The sequence below is a fragment of the Moschus berezovskii genome, chromosome 6, assembly GCF_049115385.1.
Source record: "Moschus berezovskii isolate FMDL1 chromosome 6, NW_MosBer_1.0, whole genome shotgun sequence".
In the NCBI taxonomy this organism is placed as follows: domain Eukaryota; kingdom Metazoa; phylum Chordata; class Mammalia; order Artiodactyla; family Moschidae; genus Moschus; species Moschus berezovskii.
In genome coordinates, this window is record NC_142465.1 from 79683651 (window position 1) to 79702968 (window position 19318).

Sequence of the window (19318 nt, forward strand, 5' to 3'; positions counted from 1 at the left end):
GAGTGTGCACACAGGAGTGAGCACCCGGTTAGCAGAGATGGCCCCTGGGGATCAGTGACAAGAGTCCAGGTTTCAGCAGCAACCAGCTCTGGGCAGAAGTGTGGGCTCTGCACCCTGAGAGCCTCCATGTTCTCACCTGCATAATGGGGACCACAAACTCCCTCCTGCCTGACTTGTGAGTAAAGCCGTCCCGGAAGAGTGGCCACCACTGACAACAGCAGTAGTCACAGGAATGGCTGGTCAGGGCAAGAGGGTGGTGGGAGTCAGGGGGGAAAACAGCAGCAGCCTGGGAAAGGGTCACAAGTGCTCCCGGAGCCCAGACAGAGTGGAAGCTGGCGACAGTGCAAACCCTAGCTTTATTGGTCCAGTTTTTTCACAGTGAAGCCTCTGAGAACCAAAGGGCCAGCTAATGGTGAGTTAGGGTAGTGTCTTGAGCCTTCCAGAGTCAAGGGTCTGCAGGATGACCATAGCTCAACACATGTCCGCTGCCCTGGCGCCTGGGAGGAAAGAGGGAGGGGTGTCTCTGAGGGAATGGGTGTGGGCCCAGGGTCTGTTCTTCACCATGGGAGGTGGAAGGGATCACATAAAGTTCTTTTATTACAGACCTACAAAAAACGAGAGAATTACATGTATTACTCTCACTTGTCTGGGTTTCTTTTTCCTTCTTTGTCTTTTCACAAAACAGCGGCAGGAAAGAAAAATACAGGAGGCAGGTGAGCCAGGCCCTGGGATTCAGATCAGAAGGGAGCAGGGAGGCAGGACGAAGCTGCTTCTGCAGGATGGCCCTGGGCTCTGTCCCAGCATCCCGGGAGCAGGGCTTCAAGCCCCAGAGGGAGCAGATGGAGCGGCTGGGAAGACAGCTGCCCCAGTTTTGTAGCAGCCCCATTCCTCGGGTGGCCACCCTGGAGGGCAGCAGGTCAGGAGCACTTGAGGCTCCTATGTTTGGAGGCCTGGTCTCCAAAGCACAGGCCCACACGGGCCAGACAGAGGGAGGAGGCGGGAGGGGCCAGCACAGAAGGGTGGTGAGTTCTACTGGGGTCCCTCTGGGACCTCGGGGCCCCGGCAGGCAGGGGCAGTCAGGATGCTTCCCTGCTTGTCAGCCAATCAGTTTCTTCAGGAAGGCCTCCAGCTGGTCTTCATCCTTGATCCCCACAAACTTGTCCACCACATCCCCGTTCTTCATGGCCAGTACGGTGGGCACAGCGGACACCTGGGTGGAGAGGACAAAGGAGGTCAAGTCACTCAGAAGTGAGCTCTTCTCCACATAAGCCCCAAGCTCTGGGGAGTGGGCTGCTGGCTCAGGCCTTGAAGTGACTGCCCAGAGCCACAGGCGGGGCCCCCTCCCTCTGCGCAGGGGGACTTCAGGGCCCAGAGGCCCACCCCTTGGAGCAGCTTTTCCACTGTAGGCTCCCAGCTGAACTCTTCCTCTACCAACCACATGACTGACTCACTGTCCCAGTGGTTTGGCTGGAATGACAGGAGAGATTAAAATAACCCATGCAGCTGCAGGCCCAGGCTGGGGGCGGGGAGGAGCTGAGGGGCAGCCTGGCACAGGGGAGACCAGGAGAATCCTGTCACTCTTTAGTTGGGGGCCTTGGCCAGGTCACACCACCTTTGGAACCTTGGTGCCCTCTTCCATGAAATGAGGATAAGTCTTGTTGGTGAAGCTTTAGGACAGAGATTAGAGGTTTGCATATAAGGCTGAGTGGTCAGGAGTTCAGGCTCTGGGGCCGGTTGATCGAATCTTGACCCATTTGGGGCGAGCCACTCCATCACTCTGAGTCTTGTGTTTTCACCAGGAAATGGAGATACTACCGGGATTCGATTAGCAGGTACGAGGGCTGAATGGGGTAATTTAGGCAAAGTCTCAGCAAAAGGCCCTGCCCTGAGCCCACAGGGAGCACCCCACAAATGAAGGCTACAGTGGGCACGTCACAAAAGTCGAACCTAGGGCCCCAAGCAAGCTCCTCTGGCTCCCTGTAACGATGGATAACGGGGTCCAGAAATTCACTGACTCACACTGGGAGTGTGGGAGGTGGGGCTCAGCCTGAGAGCTGATGTTTATTTATTAGGGGGCTGGACATTCCTGGCCTGTGAAGCGTTTTCTGAAGCTCCCCCAGGGGACCTGTATAGATTACATGGTACATAAATGAGCCCGAAGACCTGTCTGGCATGGCACATTTTCTGCTGCCTGGGCGCCCCGCCTGGTATCTGTGGGCATTTGATGAAAAAAACCCATATATACAGAACAAGATAAACACAGACTTTTCTTACATACAAGTTAACTACAATGTAACAACAGTGATTTCTAAAACATATCAGGTTTTCACATATTCCAAGTGCGGTCCTGCTGGTGAGTCACTCGGGAGGCCAGACTTCAGATTCAGAATGCTCTAACTGTGCACACTGGGCAGTTACAAAACAGAAGTGCAGGCCCGACCAGTCATACCTCGGGCGCCCCCACGCACTTACTATGTGGTAGGCTGTGCATTCCTCTCCTAAGAGGCTTTGCATGACCTAGCCTTCAGGCCCCTTCAAGGACTGTCCTGGGGCTGCTGTGGGTGGCAACTGACACACCTGTCCGAGGCAAAGTGCAGATAGACCCACTGGCGGTGGTGGGCTGACCACGTGCGTCCCTGTCATGGTCCCGCCACTGGCTCCTGTCCTTGTCACTCCTGCCCCTGGCGTGGGTGACGGCAGGAAGCACAAGGGTCCAGCACGTGGCTGCCCGTTTCTGGGTCCAGAAGGTGCCCTCAGGATGCAGTCCCTGGAGGTGCCCCAGGGCATGCACGCGCTGTCTCTTGCGCTCTCTAGTGGTCCGTGGAGGCAGTGGCCTCACACCTGGCAACTCTCCACTGAGCCCCAGAGGCTCAGGCACTAACTGCTCCACTGTGTACTTGCTGGACCTCACCTGTCCTGTACGGCTTTAACGGAGATGAAACTGTATTTCAGTGTCTGAGGAGAGGTCTGATTGTTTTTACAGGCCCTCCCTCTAGGCAGGACCCTATGTTCACTGAGGTGGCTTGGAGTACACTGTTTTCCTAATAATCGCATTAGCGTAAACTCATGCACGTGGTTACACACGCAGGCCGTGCTGTAGCTGGGTGTACAGCAGACATGCTGCAGCTGCATTTTCATTACAGCCAAGGTCTAGTCATTACTGATCAAAGGAGTTCTTTGAGGTCTGAGCCTAGACACACAGACACTGACAGACACACACACAGCCAAGCTCCTGCCACAGCAGGATCTCCCAGGACACTGCAGGGATATCTGGGCTATGACTGGACTCTCCTCACCCCCACGGAGGAGGTGGCTTTGCTGACCCTGAGTTTGGCTCACAAATCTGGAGGGGCTGGTGCTTGTAAAGACTGCCTTAAATGGAAGTGCACAGGGCCTTGGCACATTCTTCTGGAATGGTGATGAGTTTCAGGGGGTTGTGGCAGAGCAAGAATTCAACTTCCCTCTCAATTCTGACACCACTGAGGCAAGCGAGGGGCCAGAGAAGACAAAAAGGTGCACTAAAATGTGCTGACTTCCTCCTGCTCAGGAAGCCATGGAGGTGTCCAGGCTTGGCTAAAGGCCCCAGGAACCCAGGAGAGGTAATGCGTGTCTATGTGTCCCCACCCCGCCCACACTGCCACTGTGCTTGGTGCCCTGCCTTGTCTTCTCCTGTCCCAGCCCAATTTCCTCCACTTGTGAACTGTTAAGGACCTCCAGGGGACAGCCGCAGCACTTGCTATTGTTAAGTCGCTAAGTTGTGTCCAACTCTTTGTGACCCCATTGACTGTAGCTCACTAGGCTCCTCTGTCCATGGCATTTTTCAAGCAAGAATACTGGAGTGGGTTGCCATTTCCTTTTCCGGGGCATCTTCCTGACCCAGGGATCAAACCCAGGTCTCCTGCATTGGCAGGGGAATTCTTTACCACTGAGCCACCAGGGAAGCCCAATGACTGAAGTACTGTGTATTATTTCAGTAATGCTGCAATACTATGATTCAATGAACTGTCTGTGAGGTTATGGTGGTGGTGGTGGTTTAGTCACTAAGTCATGTCCAGCTCTTGTGACCCCATGGACTATAGCCTGCCAGGCTCCTCTGCCCATGGGATTCTCCAGGCAAGAATACTGGAGTGGGTTGCCATTTCTTTCTCCACTGTGAGGCTATATGGACCATCAAAAAATTTCAAATAAAAAAACCCAAACAAGGTACCCCAAATGTTGGCAGTGATTTGTTTGGATGGTAAGATTATTGCTGTTTGTTCTGAAAATGCTGTTTAAAGGGCACTCTCTGTAAGATGAGATAAATAATGAAACTCCATGTGTGAGGTGAACATCAGAAGCCCCAGAGGACAGTATTAAGGGTCAAGGTCTACACCCTGAGCCACTCTTTCTCTGCAGGGTCTGAACGATCGGGGAATGCCCAGCCAGAGAACCTGAGGAGGTGGGGAAGAGGGCCCTTCACTTGGCCAACTCAGGGCAGAGAGTGTGTGTGTGTGTGTGACCCCAAGGCCCTGGGGCAGAGTGTGTGTGTGTATGTGTGTGACCCCAAGGCCCTGGGGCAGAGTGTGTGTGTGTCACCCCAAGGCCCTGGGGTAGAGTATGTGTGTGTCACCCCAAGGCCCTGAGGCAGAGTGTGTGTGTGTGTGTCACCCCAAGGCCCTGTGTGTGTGTGTGTGTGTGTGTCATCCCAAGGCCCTGGGCGACTTTCTCTCCTCTCTCCTTTGGGAGATGGTGAAATTCTAGGGTGGACAGTTAATGGAAGCATACAGTGTGGTGGCAGGGGAGAGGATTTTGTGCAAGAAAGGAGATGCACCCTGAGAATGTATGCTGGGCTTCGGAGCGGCAGAAGAGTTTGGGGAGAAGCCCCTAATTCTCTGAACATGATTTAAAGCAGCTTCTCCAAGTTCATTCACCATTTGGAAAAGGCCTTCAGGCCTTGGAGGAAGCTGTCCCAGGAGGAACTATGGATCCCTTAGCTGAGACGTCCTCAGACTCTCTTCCAAAACACCAGGTGTGAAGGAAGGAAGGAAGGGGGTAGGGGAGGGGTCAGGAAGAATCCCTGCGGGAGCTTCCTAAGCCAACAATGACCTGGCAACCGGTCAGCTCAGGACCTGGCAAGACCAAAAGGCTGCGTCCAGGTGACATGGGCCCAGCAGCCTTGAGGTCACTCTATATGACCCATGTACTCTCTGGACAGTGGACAAAGAACCTACAAGAGGACCACTCCCCTGCCACACACTTTCCAGGCTTAAACACAGGTCTTCAGGGCCAGGCCTTACGTCACCAGGAACGCAGACTCCCAGCAATGCTGGCAAAGTGGTCCTGGGAATCCTCACCACCCGTGTGACCACAGCTGGAGGAACTGGGTTATCCCTTGTATCCTTATAGTTACCACAGCTCCTGGGGCATGGTTGGTGCTTGGGATGTGTCAGCCTAAGTTCCACTGGCTTGAGACCAAAGCTGTGGTATCAGGAGGGAGGGAGTCTGTCCATCCTCCTGGGGTGGCCAGAAGCTCCAGCCCTGAACTCACACCGGAAGGCCACACCCACTCCCACAGCTCCCGTGGGTCTCTGGGGAGGGATGGACAAGCAACAAAAGCTGGGGGCCCCTAAATGGCCAGACCAGTGCCTCTGACTGAGCAATCAGTGGGAGAGCTGAGCCCTGTAAGCCGCTCTGGTCACCCAGTGCTGTGGGCAGTCCTACTGGGGTAATGTCCCCCCAACCACCTGCAGTCATCATCCGTGGCTCTGCCTGCCCAGCATCTCTTGTCCCTTGCCTCTGGTCAGGGCAGCCCGGCTTTCCTTGAGGGACACTCCCAGCCCCAGGTCTGGGGGCAGCCAGCCTATTCTCACCCTGCCCCCATCCACTGCCTGCCACAGGGACTGTGGAGGACAGGCACCTCTACTCGATCTGGTCTCAAGGGAATCAAACATGGACTTCCAAAGTCTGAGAAAGGGAGAGGCCACCTCTTTCATCAGTACTACCAAGAAAGAGTGAAGGTTCACTATGGCCAGATCCAGATATTTCAAGAGAAGCAGAAATATGGATTTTCACATGAAATCTTCTTAGTTTTAGCATCCAGTCCATTACTAAAAAAAACAACAAAACCCACTCTGAGGGCCAGGCCAGCCAGACGTGACCCACAGGCCATCAGGTGTGTGACCTTGGCTCTGTAACGACTGTCTTCAGCATGGCTATTCAGGCTCCTCCCAATGTGGCCGCAGTCAGCCTTCTGAGCTGCCTGTTTGCTCACTTCTTGCTCAGCCCTTCACCCTGGCCAGCCAGCCACAACGGACCACTCCCTGTTCTCCAAAGACAGTGGTCTCCATGGCCCAGAGGATGACTCACATCCACATATTTCCTGCTCCTTTTCCTCCGGCCCACTCTGCACCAGGCATGCAGGCGCTGATGTTCTCTGAACAAATGTGTGAGACCCAACTCAGGGTCTACATGTCTGCTCTGGCAGAATCCACTTCCCAAGAGCTGCATCACTCATTCTTTACTCCTTCCAGGTCTCTGCTCAGATGGTTCAGCTTTTCAGTGAGGCCTTCCCTACCCAACCCTTTAAAAAAAGGAAACCCTCCCTGCCCTAGGCCCAGCACTCTCACCTGCTCTTCCTAATTTCTTTTTTCCCAGGACACTTATTATCTGAAATAGGGAACAGTGACCTGTGGCCCACAAGTCAAACCTGCCTCCTGGAATTTTGTAAATGAAGTTTTGCTGGCACATGGCTGTGCCCATTCATTTAGATTCTATGGTTACCCTCGAGCTACCAGACAGGTGAGCATTTGCAGCAGAGACCGACGTCCTACAAAGCCTCAAGCAGGTACCATCTTGTCCTTTAGAGAACAAGTCTGTGGATGCCCAATCTAAAACACTAGCACTCAGGCTCCACGAAGGCAGGGACTCTGTCAGTTCTGTTCACTGCCGCATCCTCAGCCCCGAGTCACAGCCCTGGCATTGAAGGCACTCTGGATACATGTCTGCTGAAGAAATGGACAAGTCAATCAAACACGGGAGAGCAGCTCACGTCTTCATGTCTGTGCGCTCTTGGCCCTGACTTCTTCTCTGTGCATTCTTCACGGCTCCGCTCAGAGGGTCCCTCTAACGTGACACATTCCTTGTCCCCTCTACCCCCCTCCCTGCTCCCCTTGGGACAAGGAGCTCATCTTGTTTGTGAGAATCATGTACGCCTGGCACACTGCAGGGATGGATGGATGAATCCATGAATGAGGGAGGGCCATCAACTTCCTGAGACTCAGAGAAAAACCTGGTGTTTGGGGTCATACATCCCAGTTCCTAAAGGCATTGAAGAGAGACAGGAGGCTCAGAGGATTAATGGAGTCACAGCTGCCAAGTGCTCTAAACCCCTGAGAGCTCTAGAAAGAATCAGGACACCCCCTTACTGACTCCCTGCTGGTCCCTAAGACATTTCCAGCTACCCCGTGGCCCCAAGCACCCCCACCAGTTGCCCTGTAGCAACCCCTTGCCGATCCATACCTCATACTCTAGGGCGAGGTCTGTGTGGTCATCAATATCCACTTTGGCCATCACCACCTTTCCATGCTGCTTGGCCACAACCTTCTCTAACCTGGGCCCCAGGATCTTGCAGGGACCACACCACCTTGCAAGGGGAGAAAGAAGCATCCCATCACAGAAGTGCTTGCCCAACGATCTACAGTCCTCGAGGACCTTCCCTCGTCCTACGTCTTTCTGCTGGACCCTCTCCCCTTGTCACCTCTCCCTACAGTGTGTGAATATTAACTTGCAATGCTGACATGCCCGTTAATTACAGGACATTCTGCAACTAGGGGATTTTCACAGATCCTGGATTTCTAATAACACAGGCCTCATCCTAAGACTCTTAGAAAGGTTATTTCACTCTACCTAAAAGAAATAAACTGTTGTATAGAGGAAAATGGGATTTGAGGTTAAAAGGTTTAGGTTCAAAGACAGGCTTCTTCACCAATCAGCTGATTATTCTGAAGCCTCAGTTTCCTCATGTGAAAGAGACTGCGGCTGTCAAAGCTCTGATAAGAAATTAACTAAGACGATGTGGCTAAATGTGATTTGTAAGCTGTGGAGTTACTAAACACCTCACAGTCTCAGAACTAAGGTAGCAGAAACCAGTGGCTAGGGACTTTCATGACATGCCAGTCACGGCATCAGGACCTCCTCAGTTTTTACTACTCAGAACCCTCAACCCTGCAAAGAAAAAAAAAAAAAATCTTCCTAAGAAACTGAGGCCCATACAAGTTACGAGAATTATACAAGGTCTGGGACTGCATCCAAGACTGTGTTCCAAGTGTCTTCTTTGAGGCCCGGGTTACTCTGTGATCCCTGAGGCCCTGGGTCAACTGCCATGACTGCACTGGACACAGATGTCCCCTCCAAGAGGTAAGCCTAGGGTGTCATCCCCAAGTATGTGGCACTAAGGACAGTGGCTGGCACTAAATGAACAAACTCACCCCTTGCTTTCTTGGTGGGGAAGAAGATGAGGCATCAGCCCACTCTTCCTCCATTTTGGAAGCTCTCTCTGGTGTGCTCACCAGACCAGGACGGCAGCATAGCTCTGCCTTCCATGAATCCTTGGTTGGTGACTCCCATTTTATTCTCAGCCTTTAAAACCCTTCGCATTCAGAGATTCCAACAAATGAACTCACAACACCTAAAAACCCAGTCAGCAAGTCTTTATCTCCTACCACAAGTGAAGACAGGAAGGAACAAGGCCACCACATGGCCTGCCCAAGGTAACATGGTGAGTCAGAGAAAGAATAGGAAAGAAAGCAAAGAATCTGTCAGTGGTTTGCCCAGAAGGCCTTTCAACTTTTAACTCGGGCTACACTGGTTCCTTTCAGGCTGCCCCATTCTGAGGGGTTTGTCCAGTAGTTTTGGAGTCAGGCGTCAGGCCAGGTCTCAAAGGTCCAGAAATGAAGAAGGCCAGGCCAACAACCAGAAGACCATAGGCACTTAAATATCCCTAAAACAAACTCATACAGCATTGGAAAGAAACTCTCTGCCCATGGCCTGCAAGTGTGGGCACCACTGCAATGGTACCGAAAACTTTTTGCCAGCCCTTTCCAGTTTGGGTGGCAAGAGGTTAAAATAAAACTAACTCTCTGCAGGGTTCTGTAAACATTTGGTATACACCAAAGATCAGATGATACTAGAGGCATGTTTTTCCTGATTTGGTTCAAGCTGAAAATGACTGAGCCTCTTGGGCAGTGAGATACAGAATATAACTGCTTCCAAGCACTAATCATAGTGAGTTTTTTTTAAAAGTTAGTTTTAATTGAAAGATAATTGTTTAACAATATTGCACTGATTTGTGTCATACATCAACATGAATCAGCCATAGATATACAGAGTGAGTTTTGAAGACTGTTTACTAGTCTGTCTCCTATCAAACTACATGTAATCTTTGAGAGAAGGGATTGGGTCTCCTCAACCTTTGTAATGAGTCTACGTATGTTGTTGTTGTTCATTCCCTTAGTTGTATCTGACTCTTTGTGATCCTGAGTCCATGTATGAAAAGTATCAAATGGAGTACTGAGACACAGAAGCCTCTCAATAAACAAATACCTGAATAAGTGATACCCCAGTCTTCCGCGAACCCCCAGGACTCACTGTGCATGGAAATCCACAACCACTGGTGTCTCACTATTGACAACTCGGTCTTGAAAGTCAGGTCCATCCTGGATGTTAAAGGTTGTTGAACAGACTCTGGTGGTGTATATAGACCGGGCTTGGCTGGGTGTTACTGTCAGGTAACCAGGACTGTACTGTGGGGTCTGCAGGGCCCCGGAGGCAAGGGGTGCCCACCAACTCTGAGAGGGCTTCGCGGAGGTTATGGAGGTCAGGAACCTCCTCAGAAGAAGTCGCTGAGCCATCTGTGAAGGGAAGAGGCAGGGTCAGTGGGGGCAGTCAACACATCAGGAAATAATGAAAAGGTACGTGCGAGTACGGTGGTGGTGGTGGGGGGAGGGTTCAAGATGCAGGACCAGAAGTAAAACACGGGAAAATAATCCATTAAGTTTCTGGAGTCGAGGTGAGTAAAGAATGAGAATCAAGGGGAAGGAATCAATAACCAGCACGGTTTAAAAAAAAAACAAACAGTACAAGAAAACTGGGTCGACAACCAATGAATCAGGATATTATGGAATTACAATAGAAGAAAAGGAAGAATCAATATTTACAGAGCATCCGCTAACAGTCAGGTATCTTACATACATTATAGTCTTCCTAGATCAACCTTGAAAAGGTTTCAATAACGCTATCACTCAAAAGCATTCCGAGGTTCAGGTAAATTGTGACATGCCCAAAGTACATTATTAAATGAGAGTCAACAATGGAACCCAAGGCAGTCTGAGAAATTCTTACTCTATCGATTACTTTTCTTAAACTGTTTTAATGGAAAATTAAAGACAAAGAGAGGGTTGTCAAAGGATCAGGAAAGAGGAACCACAACAATTCAAGGAGCAACGAAGAGGCATGGGGGCAGGAGTGTGGGGGAACTGAAAAGGAGGGACGCGTGTGTAGAAGGAACTGGGGAACTGGACGCCAGCAGGGACCCCGGCTCCTCGGAAGGCAGATTCCCCCTTCCAGGGTCTCCGCCCGCTGGGCCGCCGGCCCGCACCGGAAAACGCCCTCAGTGTGCGTCAGCCGCAACACCACCTCGAGCCACCCCAAGGGCCTCCTACCTCCCTGCAGCGACAGCGGAGGAATGCACAGCGGGTCCCTCCGCTCCGGTCAAGGGCACTTCTGTTGTCACTTCCGGAGCGGAGAGAGCCTTTACCGTCACTTCCGGGGACAGGCGACCTAGAGCAAGTCTTTCCGCAACGCGAGGGAAGACGGGGGCGGAGCCTCAGTTGAAAACCGGAAGGGGAGGACTCCTGCAGGAAGAAACCGGAAGGGGGGGCCGTTCTTTAGGGGAGAGACCGGAAGGGGGCGTCTCTTCAGAGGAGGAACCGGAAGAGGCAGGAAGGTAGAAGGGGCGGAGCCGGAAGAGGAAGGGAAGGAGGAGAGGGCGTCCGCAAGGTACTGGCTGGAGAGAATGGCGGGAGGTGTGGTTCCGGAGTTTGCAAACTCTTGCCTTATCGGCCGTACAACACCGACCACCCCTTTGTCTCATTGTCTCGGTGCTTCTTCGGAGCCAAAGAGGGCGCTTTGTGGCCCTTGTCTGTTACTGGGGACTGTATAACCTCAGGGTTTGGGGCAAGTCACCCTGCCCCTGGGGGCTTTAGTTTCCCAATATATGACATGAAAGGCTGTACTTATTCTCCCCCCAGGACCCTCAAGCTCGTCTCTTTGGAGTGCTGGGGAACTGGGCCCAGACTAGATACTAGATGGCGATGTTACTTGGAGGTCTTGCCTTTGAGGCCCCACGTAAAGTGATGACCTGTAAACCTGCTTGGGCCTGGGCCTTGCAAATCTGTTGTCACTGTCATGGACAATAGGGGTTTAGGCACGTGTGTCCCAGGTTGGTGTCACAGTCACCCCTTGTCTCTCCTGCACCCTGTACCTTACCTTATGACCTGTTCTGTGAATACATCAGTGCCTTTTCCTTCCTCCTTGCCTTTGCTTAATTTGAATTTTTTTTCCCCCTCTGTCCACTTGGTAGAGTAGCTACTCATCACTTCTTTTTTGAGCATCATTTCTTGTCTCCTCCCTGGTGCTTTGTCCACAACTTTAACACGTTGCACAGTGTCTGTCTTCCACGAGATCACGTGCTTCCTGGGAGTAGGGATTTGTAGCTTTTACACATTTCCATAGGCCCAGCACCAACCTGATACAGTGCCTGACTCACAGAGAATGTGCCATGGATGCTTATTAAACTGCGTATCTTTTGCTATCCCAGGGAATGGTTCACAGTCTGAGTGGTTATATGACTTGCCCAAGGTCGTGAAGCAGGTAAATTGGCAGAGCCCCATCTCTCATACCTCCGTTTCAATCTACACTCCAGCCAGTGGGAATCATAATTACGTAGTTTGCTTAAATCTCTCTTCTATGCTTGTGCTGTGTAGTTGCTGCTCCCAATGACTGGCAGGCTTTTCCCTCTACTGTCCATCTGAGGAAATGCTGCCAGCTACCAGATTAGGCATCATCTCTGGAGACACATACCTGATCCTCTTCGAGTGGGGTTAAATTGCCTCCACTGAGCTTCCACAGCCCCTGCGCATCTATCAATCAGTCACCGCACTCAGTACTCGAGATTGTTACTGTTTATTCCTCACTCACTATGCTGTCAACACTATGCTGTGGTCTCTGTCTCGCCATTGCTTACTTTGGAAGACAGCTGTGTATTGTTGAGGATGTGTGCTCAGCCATGTCTAGCTTTTGCGACCCCATGGACTAGAACCCGCCAGTCATCTCCATCTATGGAATTTTCCCAGCAAGAATACTGGAGTGGGTTGCCATTACATCCTCTAGGGGATCTCCCTGACCCAGGGATTGAACCTGCCTTTCCTACCTTGGCAGGTGGATTCTTTACCACTGAGCCACTTGGGAATCCCTGGAAGGCAACTCTGTGCTCACCACTATACCACCAACATGCTGACTTTGGGGCTTGGATCATCATAGTAGGTGCTCAGTGAGTATGTGTTGCGTGAACAAAGAGCAGGGACCCAAATCATACCTTTGACTGCAGATCCTGTTTTCCCTACCACATTGCATGGGCTAGTTGTGCCCTTCCAAAGTCATTGCGATGTTTGCCTCCAGCTCATTTTGGCCACATCATGCTGTTACTTGTTCTCTGTCCAAATGGCAGGTTCCCTGGCTCACTCCCCAGGCAGGCAGGGCCACAGCCACAGCTGTGCAGGGACCTTCCTCTCGGATGGGGTGATGACCTCCCTGGAACAGGTCCACATTCCCTGGTCAGCCTTCCACTAAATAGAGTCTCTTGTCTGTTGTGGGCAGAACACCAGGGGAGGGCATGAGCAGGCATGGTCTCCTCCACCTTGTCTGACCTCTTGTTTTTGCCTCTGCCTCCACCTAGGACTGGAGCCAACAGTGGTGATCTGTAGTGGGACCCCAGGCCCCCTGCCTCTCCTGAGGTCAGCGTCGGTTGGTGCAGCTGTTGCTGTTAATGCCAGATGCCATCTGGCAGGGGCGCTCCCATCCTGACTGTTTTCATTTCTGTTTTTCTGTATCTTCAGTGCTTTATCTTCCAGGACCTCTTTGTTCAGTCGCTGAGTCACGTTCAACTCTTTGCGACGCCGTGGACTGCAGCTCAGCAGGCTTCCCTCTCCTAATTAACCCTGTTTAGCATTTCCACAGTATTTTCTAGAAGGTCAATTTCCCTGATTTGTTCACATCCTGAATTCCAAAGGAGGACCAGTCCTGTTTATCCTCACTTCATAGTCACTGTACCTCCATTGACCTCAGGCTTCTCTGCTGAGAAATAAGAAGAAGGATGCCTTCCTCACAGAGGGCTGTGAGGTTGCAAGAAGGCTGGAGCACAGGGCCTGGTATGTTGTTAGTGCCTGATGAGTGAAGGTGTCTTCTTCCACCTGCAGGGTGAGAACCTGGGAGAGGGTTGCACTCACAGTGGGCTGCAGAGGGGTTTCTCAGCCCTGTGGTGGTTCGCCTGCCCAGCCAGAGCTGACCTGGCCCAGCTCTGGCTCAGTCCCGTGGCAGGCTCAGGGCTCAGACGTGAGGGGAAGAGAAGGACGCTAGGACTGGCAGTCTGAGCTCGAGTAAAGCTTCTGCCCTCTTATGTACTGCAGTGTTTTTCAACCTGTGGTATGTGAGCCACCCATGGGTTTGAGAATTCAGTTTAGTGGGTTGTGAAAGTGAACGTTGTTCAGTTGTGTCCGACTCTTTGTGACCCCATGGACTATACAGTCCACAGAATTCTCCAGGCCAGAATACTGGGGTAGGTAGCTGTTCCCTTGCCAGGGGATCTTCCCAACCCAGGGATAGAACCCAGGTCTCCCACATTGCAGGCGGATTCTTTACCATCTGAGCCACCAGGGAAGTGGATTGTGATCAGCTTTTAAGAAAACAATCACGGGACTTCCCTGGAGGTCCGGTGGTTAAGACTCCTCACTTCCACTGCAGGGGGTGCAGGTTCAGCCCCTGGTCTCGGAACTAAGATCTCATATGCTGTGTGACACAGCCAAAATATAATAAAGGAAAATCCGATTTTTTCAGAGTACATTACATATTTTAAGTATTATTTTGTGAAATATTTCTTGGTGTTATGTCGATATATCTGTGTGTCCTAGGTTGTGATAAAGAATGTATTTCTTGCTGTGGATCATGGTCAAAGGGTTTGAAAGCTACCGATCTATTGAAGAGTTACCAAACACCTGACACTGTTCTGAATACCCTTCATGTATTAATTCATTTACCCCACAGCTGTGTAAGGTTGTTACTGTTACAGCCCCCGTCTTACAGATAGAGAAAATGAGTCACATAGAAGTTAACAATCTTGTCCAGGGTCATCCATATAGTAGGAGGTGGAAGCTTAAAGATGATGTACTTCCTCTAGCAAGGATTTAATTTAACCTGAGACATTTAGTTTAACCTCTTCCCCACCCACCCCTAGGACCAGCCGGCCAATCTAGGGCACCAGAGGGCAGTGTCGGGCTCAAACCCTTGCAGCTGGTGGTGAGGTGGGTGGGCAGCAGCAGTTTTCAGCTGTGGCTCTAAGAAGAGGCGCCCACGCGGTGGCAGTATGGTCTCGCAGCCTCCCCCAGGGCTGGCCACGGTCGCGGGATCACAGCTGCCTCAGGTCTTCAGGGGACAAGGCTGTGGTACAGGTGCCTCTCAGAGACCATGTGTTTGGGGATTTCATGGCTGGAGGGAGGCACCTTAAAATAAAACACAGAGACAGAGATGGTGGGTCACAGTCTAAGCTGATAGTTTCTCTTCAGGAGGTGTTGCTCCTGGCATATCTTTGCTTTTTGCCTTTTGTGTATTTTTTTAAAGCACTGTTGCAGAACAATTAGAATTGTGACTTAGGTTTTGCAATTCGAGAATCTGGTTTCATGTGATTCATGTTCTGTCACGTTTCCAACAATTACACAATGTCCCCTCACCCCTTTCTGAATATGAAGACAAGCCTGGAACAGTGACAGAACCCTTAACTCCTAGACTGGCAGGAGCACCCTCCTGGGACGGTAGGTCTGGAGTGTCATGGCTGTGATGTGGTGGTGGGGGTGGTATATGTTATTACCTCCCTTGCCCACCCCTGTACCCTCAGGAGACACATGCAGGCTGGGCACCAGGGCTCATTTTAGATTCCACTCGCTGTTGAGGTGAGGCTCCTCACATGTTCCTGTCTGGTCAGGTCTGGTGGCTCAGATTCTGTCTGGCAGGGCAAAACCTGCAACTGTGAGATGCTGTGGAAGGGTCGCAGACAAGGACTGTTCTTCTTGGCCAGATGCTTTGCCTCCTTCACCCTGTGGAGCATTCCTCTTCCCCGTCTTCGAACAGGAGCAGCCGTAGGGTAGAAAAATAAGCCCTAGGCCCCAATTTGAACCACATCCTTCTTCACCAGCTCTGCCCATGACCCACTGCTTGACCTTGAGCACTTCGGTCAACCCTTCTGGCATCGTTCCTTATCTGTATGAAGTTCTAACAATGCTTACTCCACCGAATGGTTAAGAACTTTCATAATAAGGAAATAATGGCCAGCACATCTGTGGTCCTTAACACATGACTTCCAAATGTCCTAGCACTTTTCAAATTTCAATTCATTTTATCCTCACAGTAAGCAGAATACTGTTATTAGTCGCCTTTTACAGTAAAATACTGTTACAGTTGCAGTTTGTATTTTATAGGAGAGAAACTGAGGTCCTGAGAGGTTAAGTAACTTACCCTAGATCATGAATCAAGCAAATGGTAGGGCTGGGACTCACCCAGGCAGACTGGCCCCAGGAGGTGTATGCATAGCCCCTTAGCTCTACTATGTCTTTCATATTATCTTTAAATAAAACATAGTATGTAAATACTCTTTGAAGAGGTAGCCTTTATTGTAAATATTTAGTTGTTTTTTTTTTTTTTTGTAGCATTGTGTAGCTTGTGGGAAATTAGTTCCCCCACCAGGGATCAAACCGGGGCCCCTTTTTCAATAAAAGCACTGAGTCCCAACCACTGGATTGCCAGGGAAGACCCCCAGACCTCACATCTTGATAGGAGTTGTATAAGTTTTATTATTATTGTTAATTTTATTTTTTGCTGTATCACATGGCATGTGGGAACTTAGTTCCCAACCAGGAATTGAATCCCCACCCCCTGCAGTGGAAACTTGGAGCCTTAACCACTGGACTGATAGGGAAGTCCTGTTGTAGATTTTTGGCCACCTTTATCCTACCACAGCATCTCGCAGCAGAGGCCTTCAGGGTGCCTCTTCTCCTGGTAGACTGACTTATTTTAAACTTAAACATGGCTAGGGTTAAGGGGCTCATCTTATACATTTTTGTAGTTGGTCTATGTCTAACCTACAATGATGGATTATAACATACTGTGAACATTTTGATAACTACAGTGCCATTTTTTTTCTGTTGGTGGCACTCTTCTGCATCTAATTAATTTATATGATTTGGAATGATTTGAGAGACTGGTCTGAGATGGAGTATCTCAAAGAGGTTGAAAAAACAGGTGACAGACTTTTGAAGGATTTTGCAATTGGCACTAAGCTTGGGGCTTTCTCCAGAAGAGCAGGGAAAGCAGTCTTATTCATGTAGACTTGAAGGAGGAGTGAGACAGTCTGTTGGTCCTTTCTTCCCTGCTTAAATACATCTGTTGCATGCCATTTTTTATTTTGGGGTTGATGGATCAGTCATGTGACGTACTTGGATTAAATACTTGGGCTGAAGCATCTTATATATCTGCCCATCGACTTACTTTGTAGCAGATTTATGTTCCATCTGGGATGCCAGACTGAAGTCAGTGCTTTTTTTTTAAAGCCCACAGCCTGACAAAAACCTTTCCCCACTCAGCATTTTTACCATATTTAAAAAATATAAGCATCTATAGGGAAATGATGCAGGCTCTGGTTGCTTTTCTAGGGAAGAATCCAACGTGGCTTTTAGAGCTGATGTAATTGATCAGAGGACCGAGGATCCTGAGGCTGAAACCTCATCCAGGCTGATACCCTGGACTCCAGAGCTGTCCTCTTCTCTTGAGTCATCCCATCATACCTGCACCACAAGATGTCTGGTTTAGTGGAGTGGAGTCATACTCTTCTTGAGGATGCTTTTGTAGAATCAGCATTTCAACACTTCTCTTCCTTCCTATGGGCACACTTCCCGAGGTTTGGTAACTGTTTGTTCTCTTGACTTCTTATAACCCAGTATCCACATGAAGGAATCTCATAGAGATAGTGATAAGGAGATAGTTGCTTTAATGGTTTAGTATTTAGAGGATGGCTCAGAGGAGGTGGATTTTTGAAACACTGCATCACTGACTTGCTGTGTATTGGGTTTCTGCCTCAGGTTCCTCATCTGTAAAATGTGAAGAGTGATATCTAGTACCTCATAGAGTTGTGGTGATAATTAATATAGCAAGCTATTTCATGCATGTGTTACTTGTCTATTGCTGTGTAACAAATAAACCCCCCAAATTCAGCATCTCAGAACAAACATTATCTTGAAGTTTCTGTGGATCAGGAAACAGGAAGCAGCTTCCTGATTCTGGCTGGGTGGTTCTGGCTCAGGTCTCTCACGAGGTTGTGTGTGAGTTGCTGGCCAGAGCTGCAGTCATCCAAAGGTAGGACTCAGATACAGTGTGCTTCCAGGCTCACTCATATGGCTGTGGGCAGAGCTTGGTTCCTTGCCACATAGGCTGCCCCACACTGGCTGTCCTTTTAAATTCAACATGACAGGTGGCCTCTCTCAGAGTAAGGGACTCCTAGAGAGAGACAGAAAGCACAGTTCCTTGGTAGATGAATGCCACAGTCTTTTTTATACCCTAATCTTGAAAATGACATCTTGTCACTTCTGCTATATTTTATTTGCTAGAAATGAATCACTAAGTCCAAGGACCACACCCAAAAGGAGGGGGTTAAGCTTCACCTCTTTGTTGGGGAAGTATCTAAGAATTTGTGGACACACCTTTAAAACCACCACACCAGTTCTGGGCATATAGTAAATACTCAATGAATGGTTAGTTGTTATGATGAGCTTAGCAGACAAATTCATTTCTTGGTGAGTTGATTTCCAGGAAGGCTTTAGGGACACCCCACTTTTATCATGCAAAAGGAATTTGGGGCTCATATTAATCCTGAGATTACATTCATTTTCTTGTCACTTGGGAGGGAAGATTCTTCCAGAGACTGGTGTTGTCCAGCTGGGTCTATCAGTTCAAAGAGTGTAGGAGAGGAGCACACACCACTTAAAGTTCCTTCTCTAGACCGAGCACATTTTCTCTCCCGACACCTAATGCAGTGTCTTCTCAACTGGGGCCGACAGATGACACCAGTGGCACCACCTGGGCCAGGGGGCAGAGCGCACGCCCTGCGAAGGGCATCCAGCCCCTCCTGCCCCCAGCAACTTTACAGTCCAAAAACAGAGACGATTTTTAAAAATAAATGAGTTTATTTCACCATGGAGTATAAACCCAAATTTGGGCAAAAGAGGAAAAAGGAAAAAAAAAAATCTCTGCAAACCTAATACCTCCTCAGTTTCCCTTGTATATGGTTTTCTGTTTTTATATAGTTACAGGCAGTTGGAACTACACTTTCATAGCCTGATTCTTTTCACTTAACTTTGTCACACATGTACTAGTATCAATATTATGTAGTCTTTTACCACTTTTTAGAGTTTTTGAGGGCTGTTTAACATTCATGGACTGAATGTACCATAGTTTACATAACTTCTCCATTTTTCTCATTTCATTCTGTCCTTAATATAAAAGATAATTTGCTTATTATTTTTATGTAGTTTCCTGACATAATTATTTTCCCCCATGCCTTTTGCCTTTTAATATTTATCATTTTCTTTAAAATCGGCATATTAGTCAGGCAGGATGGTTGTATCTAGAAATGTTAAACCTTTTCCCCTGGGGAATTACTCTGTTGCTTCTAAATTTGGCAAGTCCTTTCTTTTATTATAGTACCTCCTCTTCACCTCTAGTTTCTATATGGCTTTGAAAAATTAATCTGAAATCAATGTTGAAGTATAATATGAAATAGGGGTCTAAATGGGATTGATTTTCTTTCCCAAGTTAGTAACCCATTGGTCCAACATCATTTTTATTTATTTAATTTTGGCTATGCCCAGGGCATGTGGGATCTTAGTTCCCTGAGCAGGGATTGAACTTGTACCCCCTGCATTGGGAACTTAATCTTACCCTCTGGACCACCAGGAAAGTTCCA

At 49.4% G+C, this 19318-nt stretch overlaps 1 protein-coding gene across 1 annotated transcript; it reads right to left on the reverse strand.

Annotated features, from left to right (window-relative positions):
* Nucleotides 1–337: 337 nt before the first annotated feature.
* Nucleotides 338–10852, reverse strand: TXN2 (thioredoxin 2). Its single transcript, XM_088837176.1, has 4 exons — nucleotides 10698–10852; nucleotides 9625–9887; nucleotides 7498–7621; nucleotides 338–1210 (listed from the first exon to the last, which is right to left on the reverse strand). Exons 2-4 carry the CDS (start codon nucleotides 9885–9887, stop codon nucleotides 1097–1099), a joined length of 501 nt encoding a protein of 166 aa, XP_088693302.1. The 5' UTR covers nucleotides 10698–10852; the 3' UTR covers nucleotides 338–1096.
* Between the last annotated feature and the right edge of the window lie 8466 nt (nucleotides 10853–19318).

Excerpts from the sequence above, each read along its gene's own strand:
- TXN2 (XM_088837176.1), bottom strand. The coding sequence starts at position 9,887 with ATGGCTCAGCGACTTCTTCTGAGGAGGTTCCTGACCTCCATAACCTCC. Across the intron at positions 7,622-9,624 it reads GTTGTGGATTTCCATGCACA|GTGGTGTGGTCCCTGCAAGA; the intron begins GTGAGTCCTGGG and ends TCCCCTTGCAAG. Across the intron at positions 1,211-7,497 it reads ACCTCGCCCTAGAGTATGAG|GTGTCCGCTGTGCCCACCGT; the intron begins GTATGGATCGGC and ends CTCTCCACCCAG.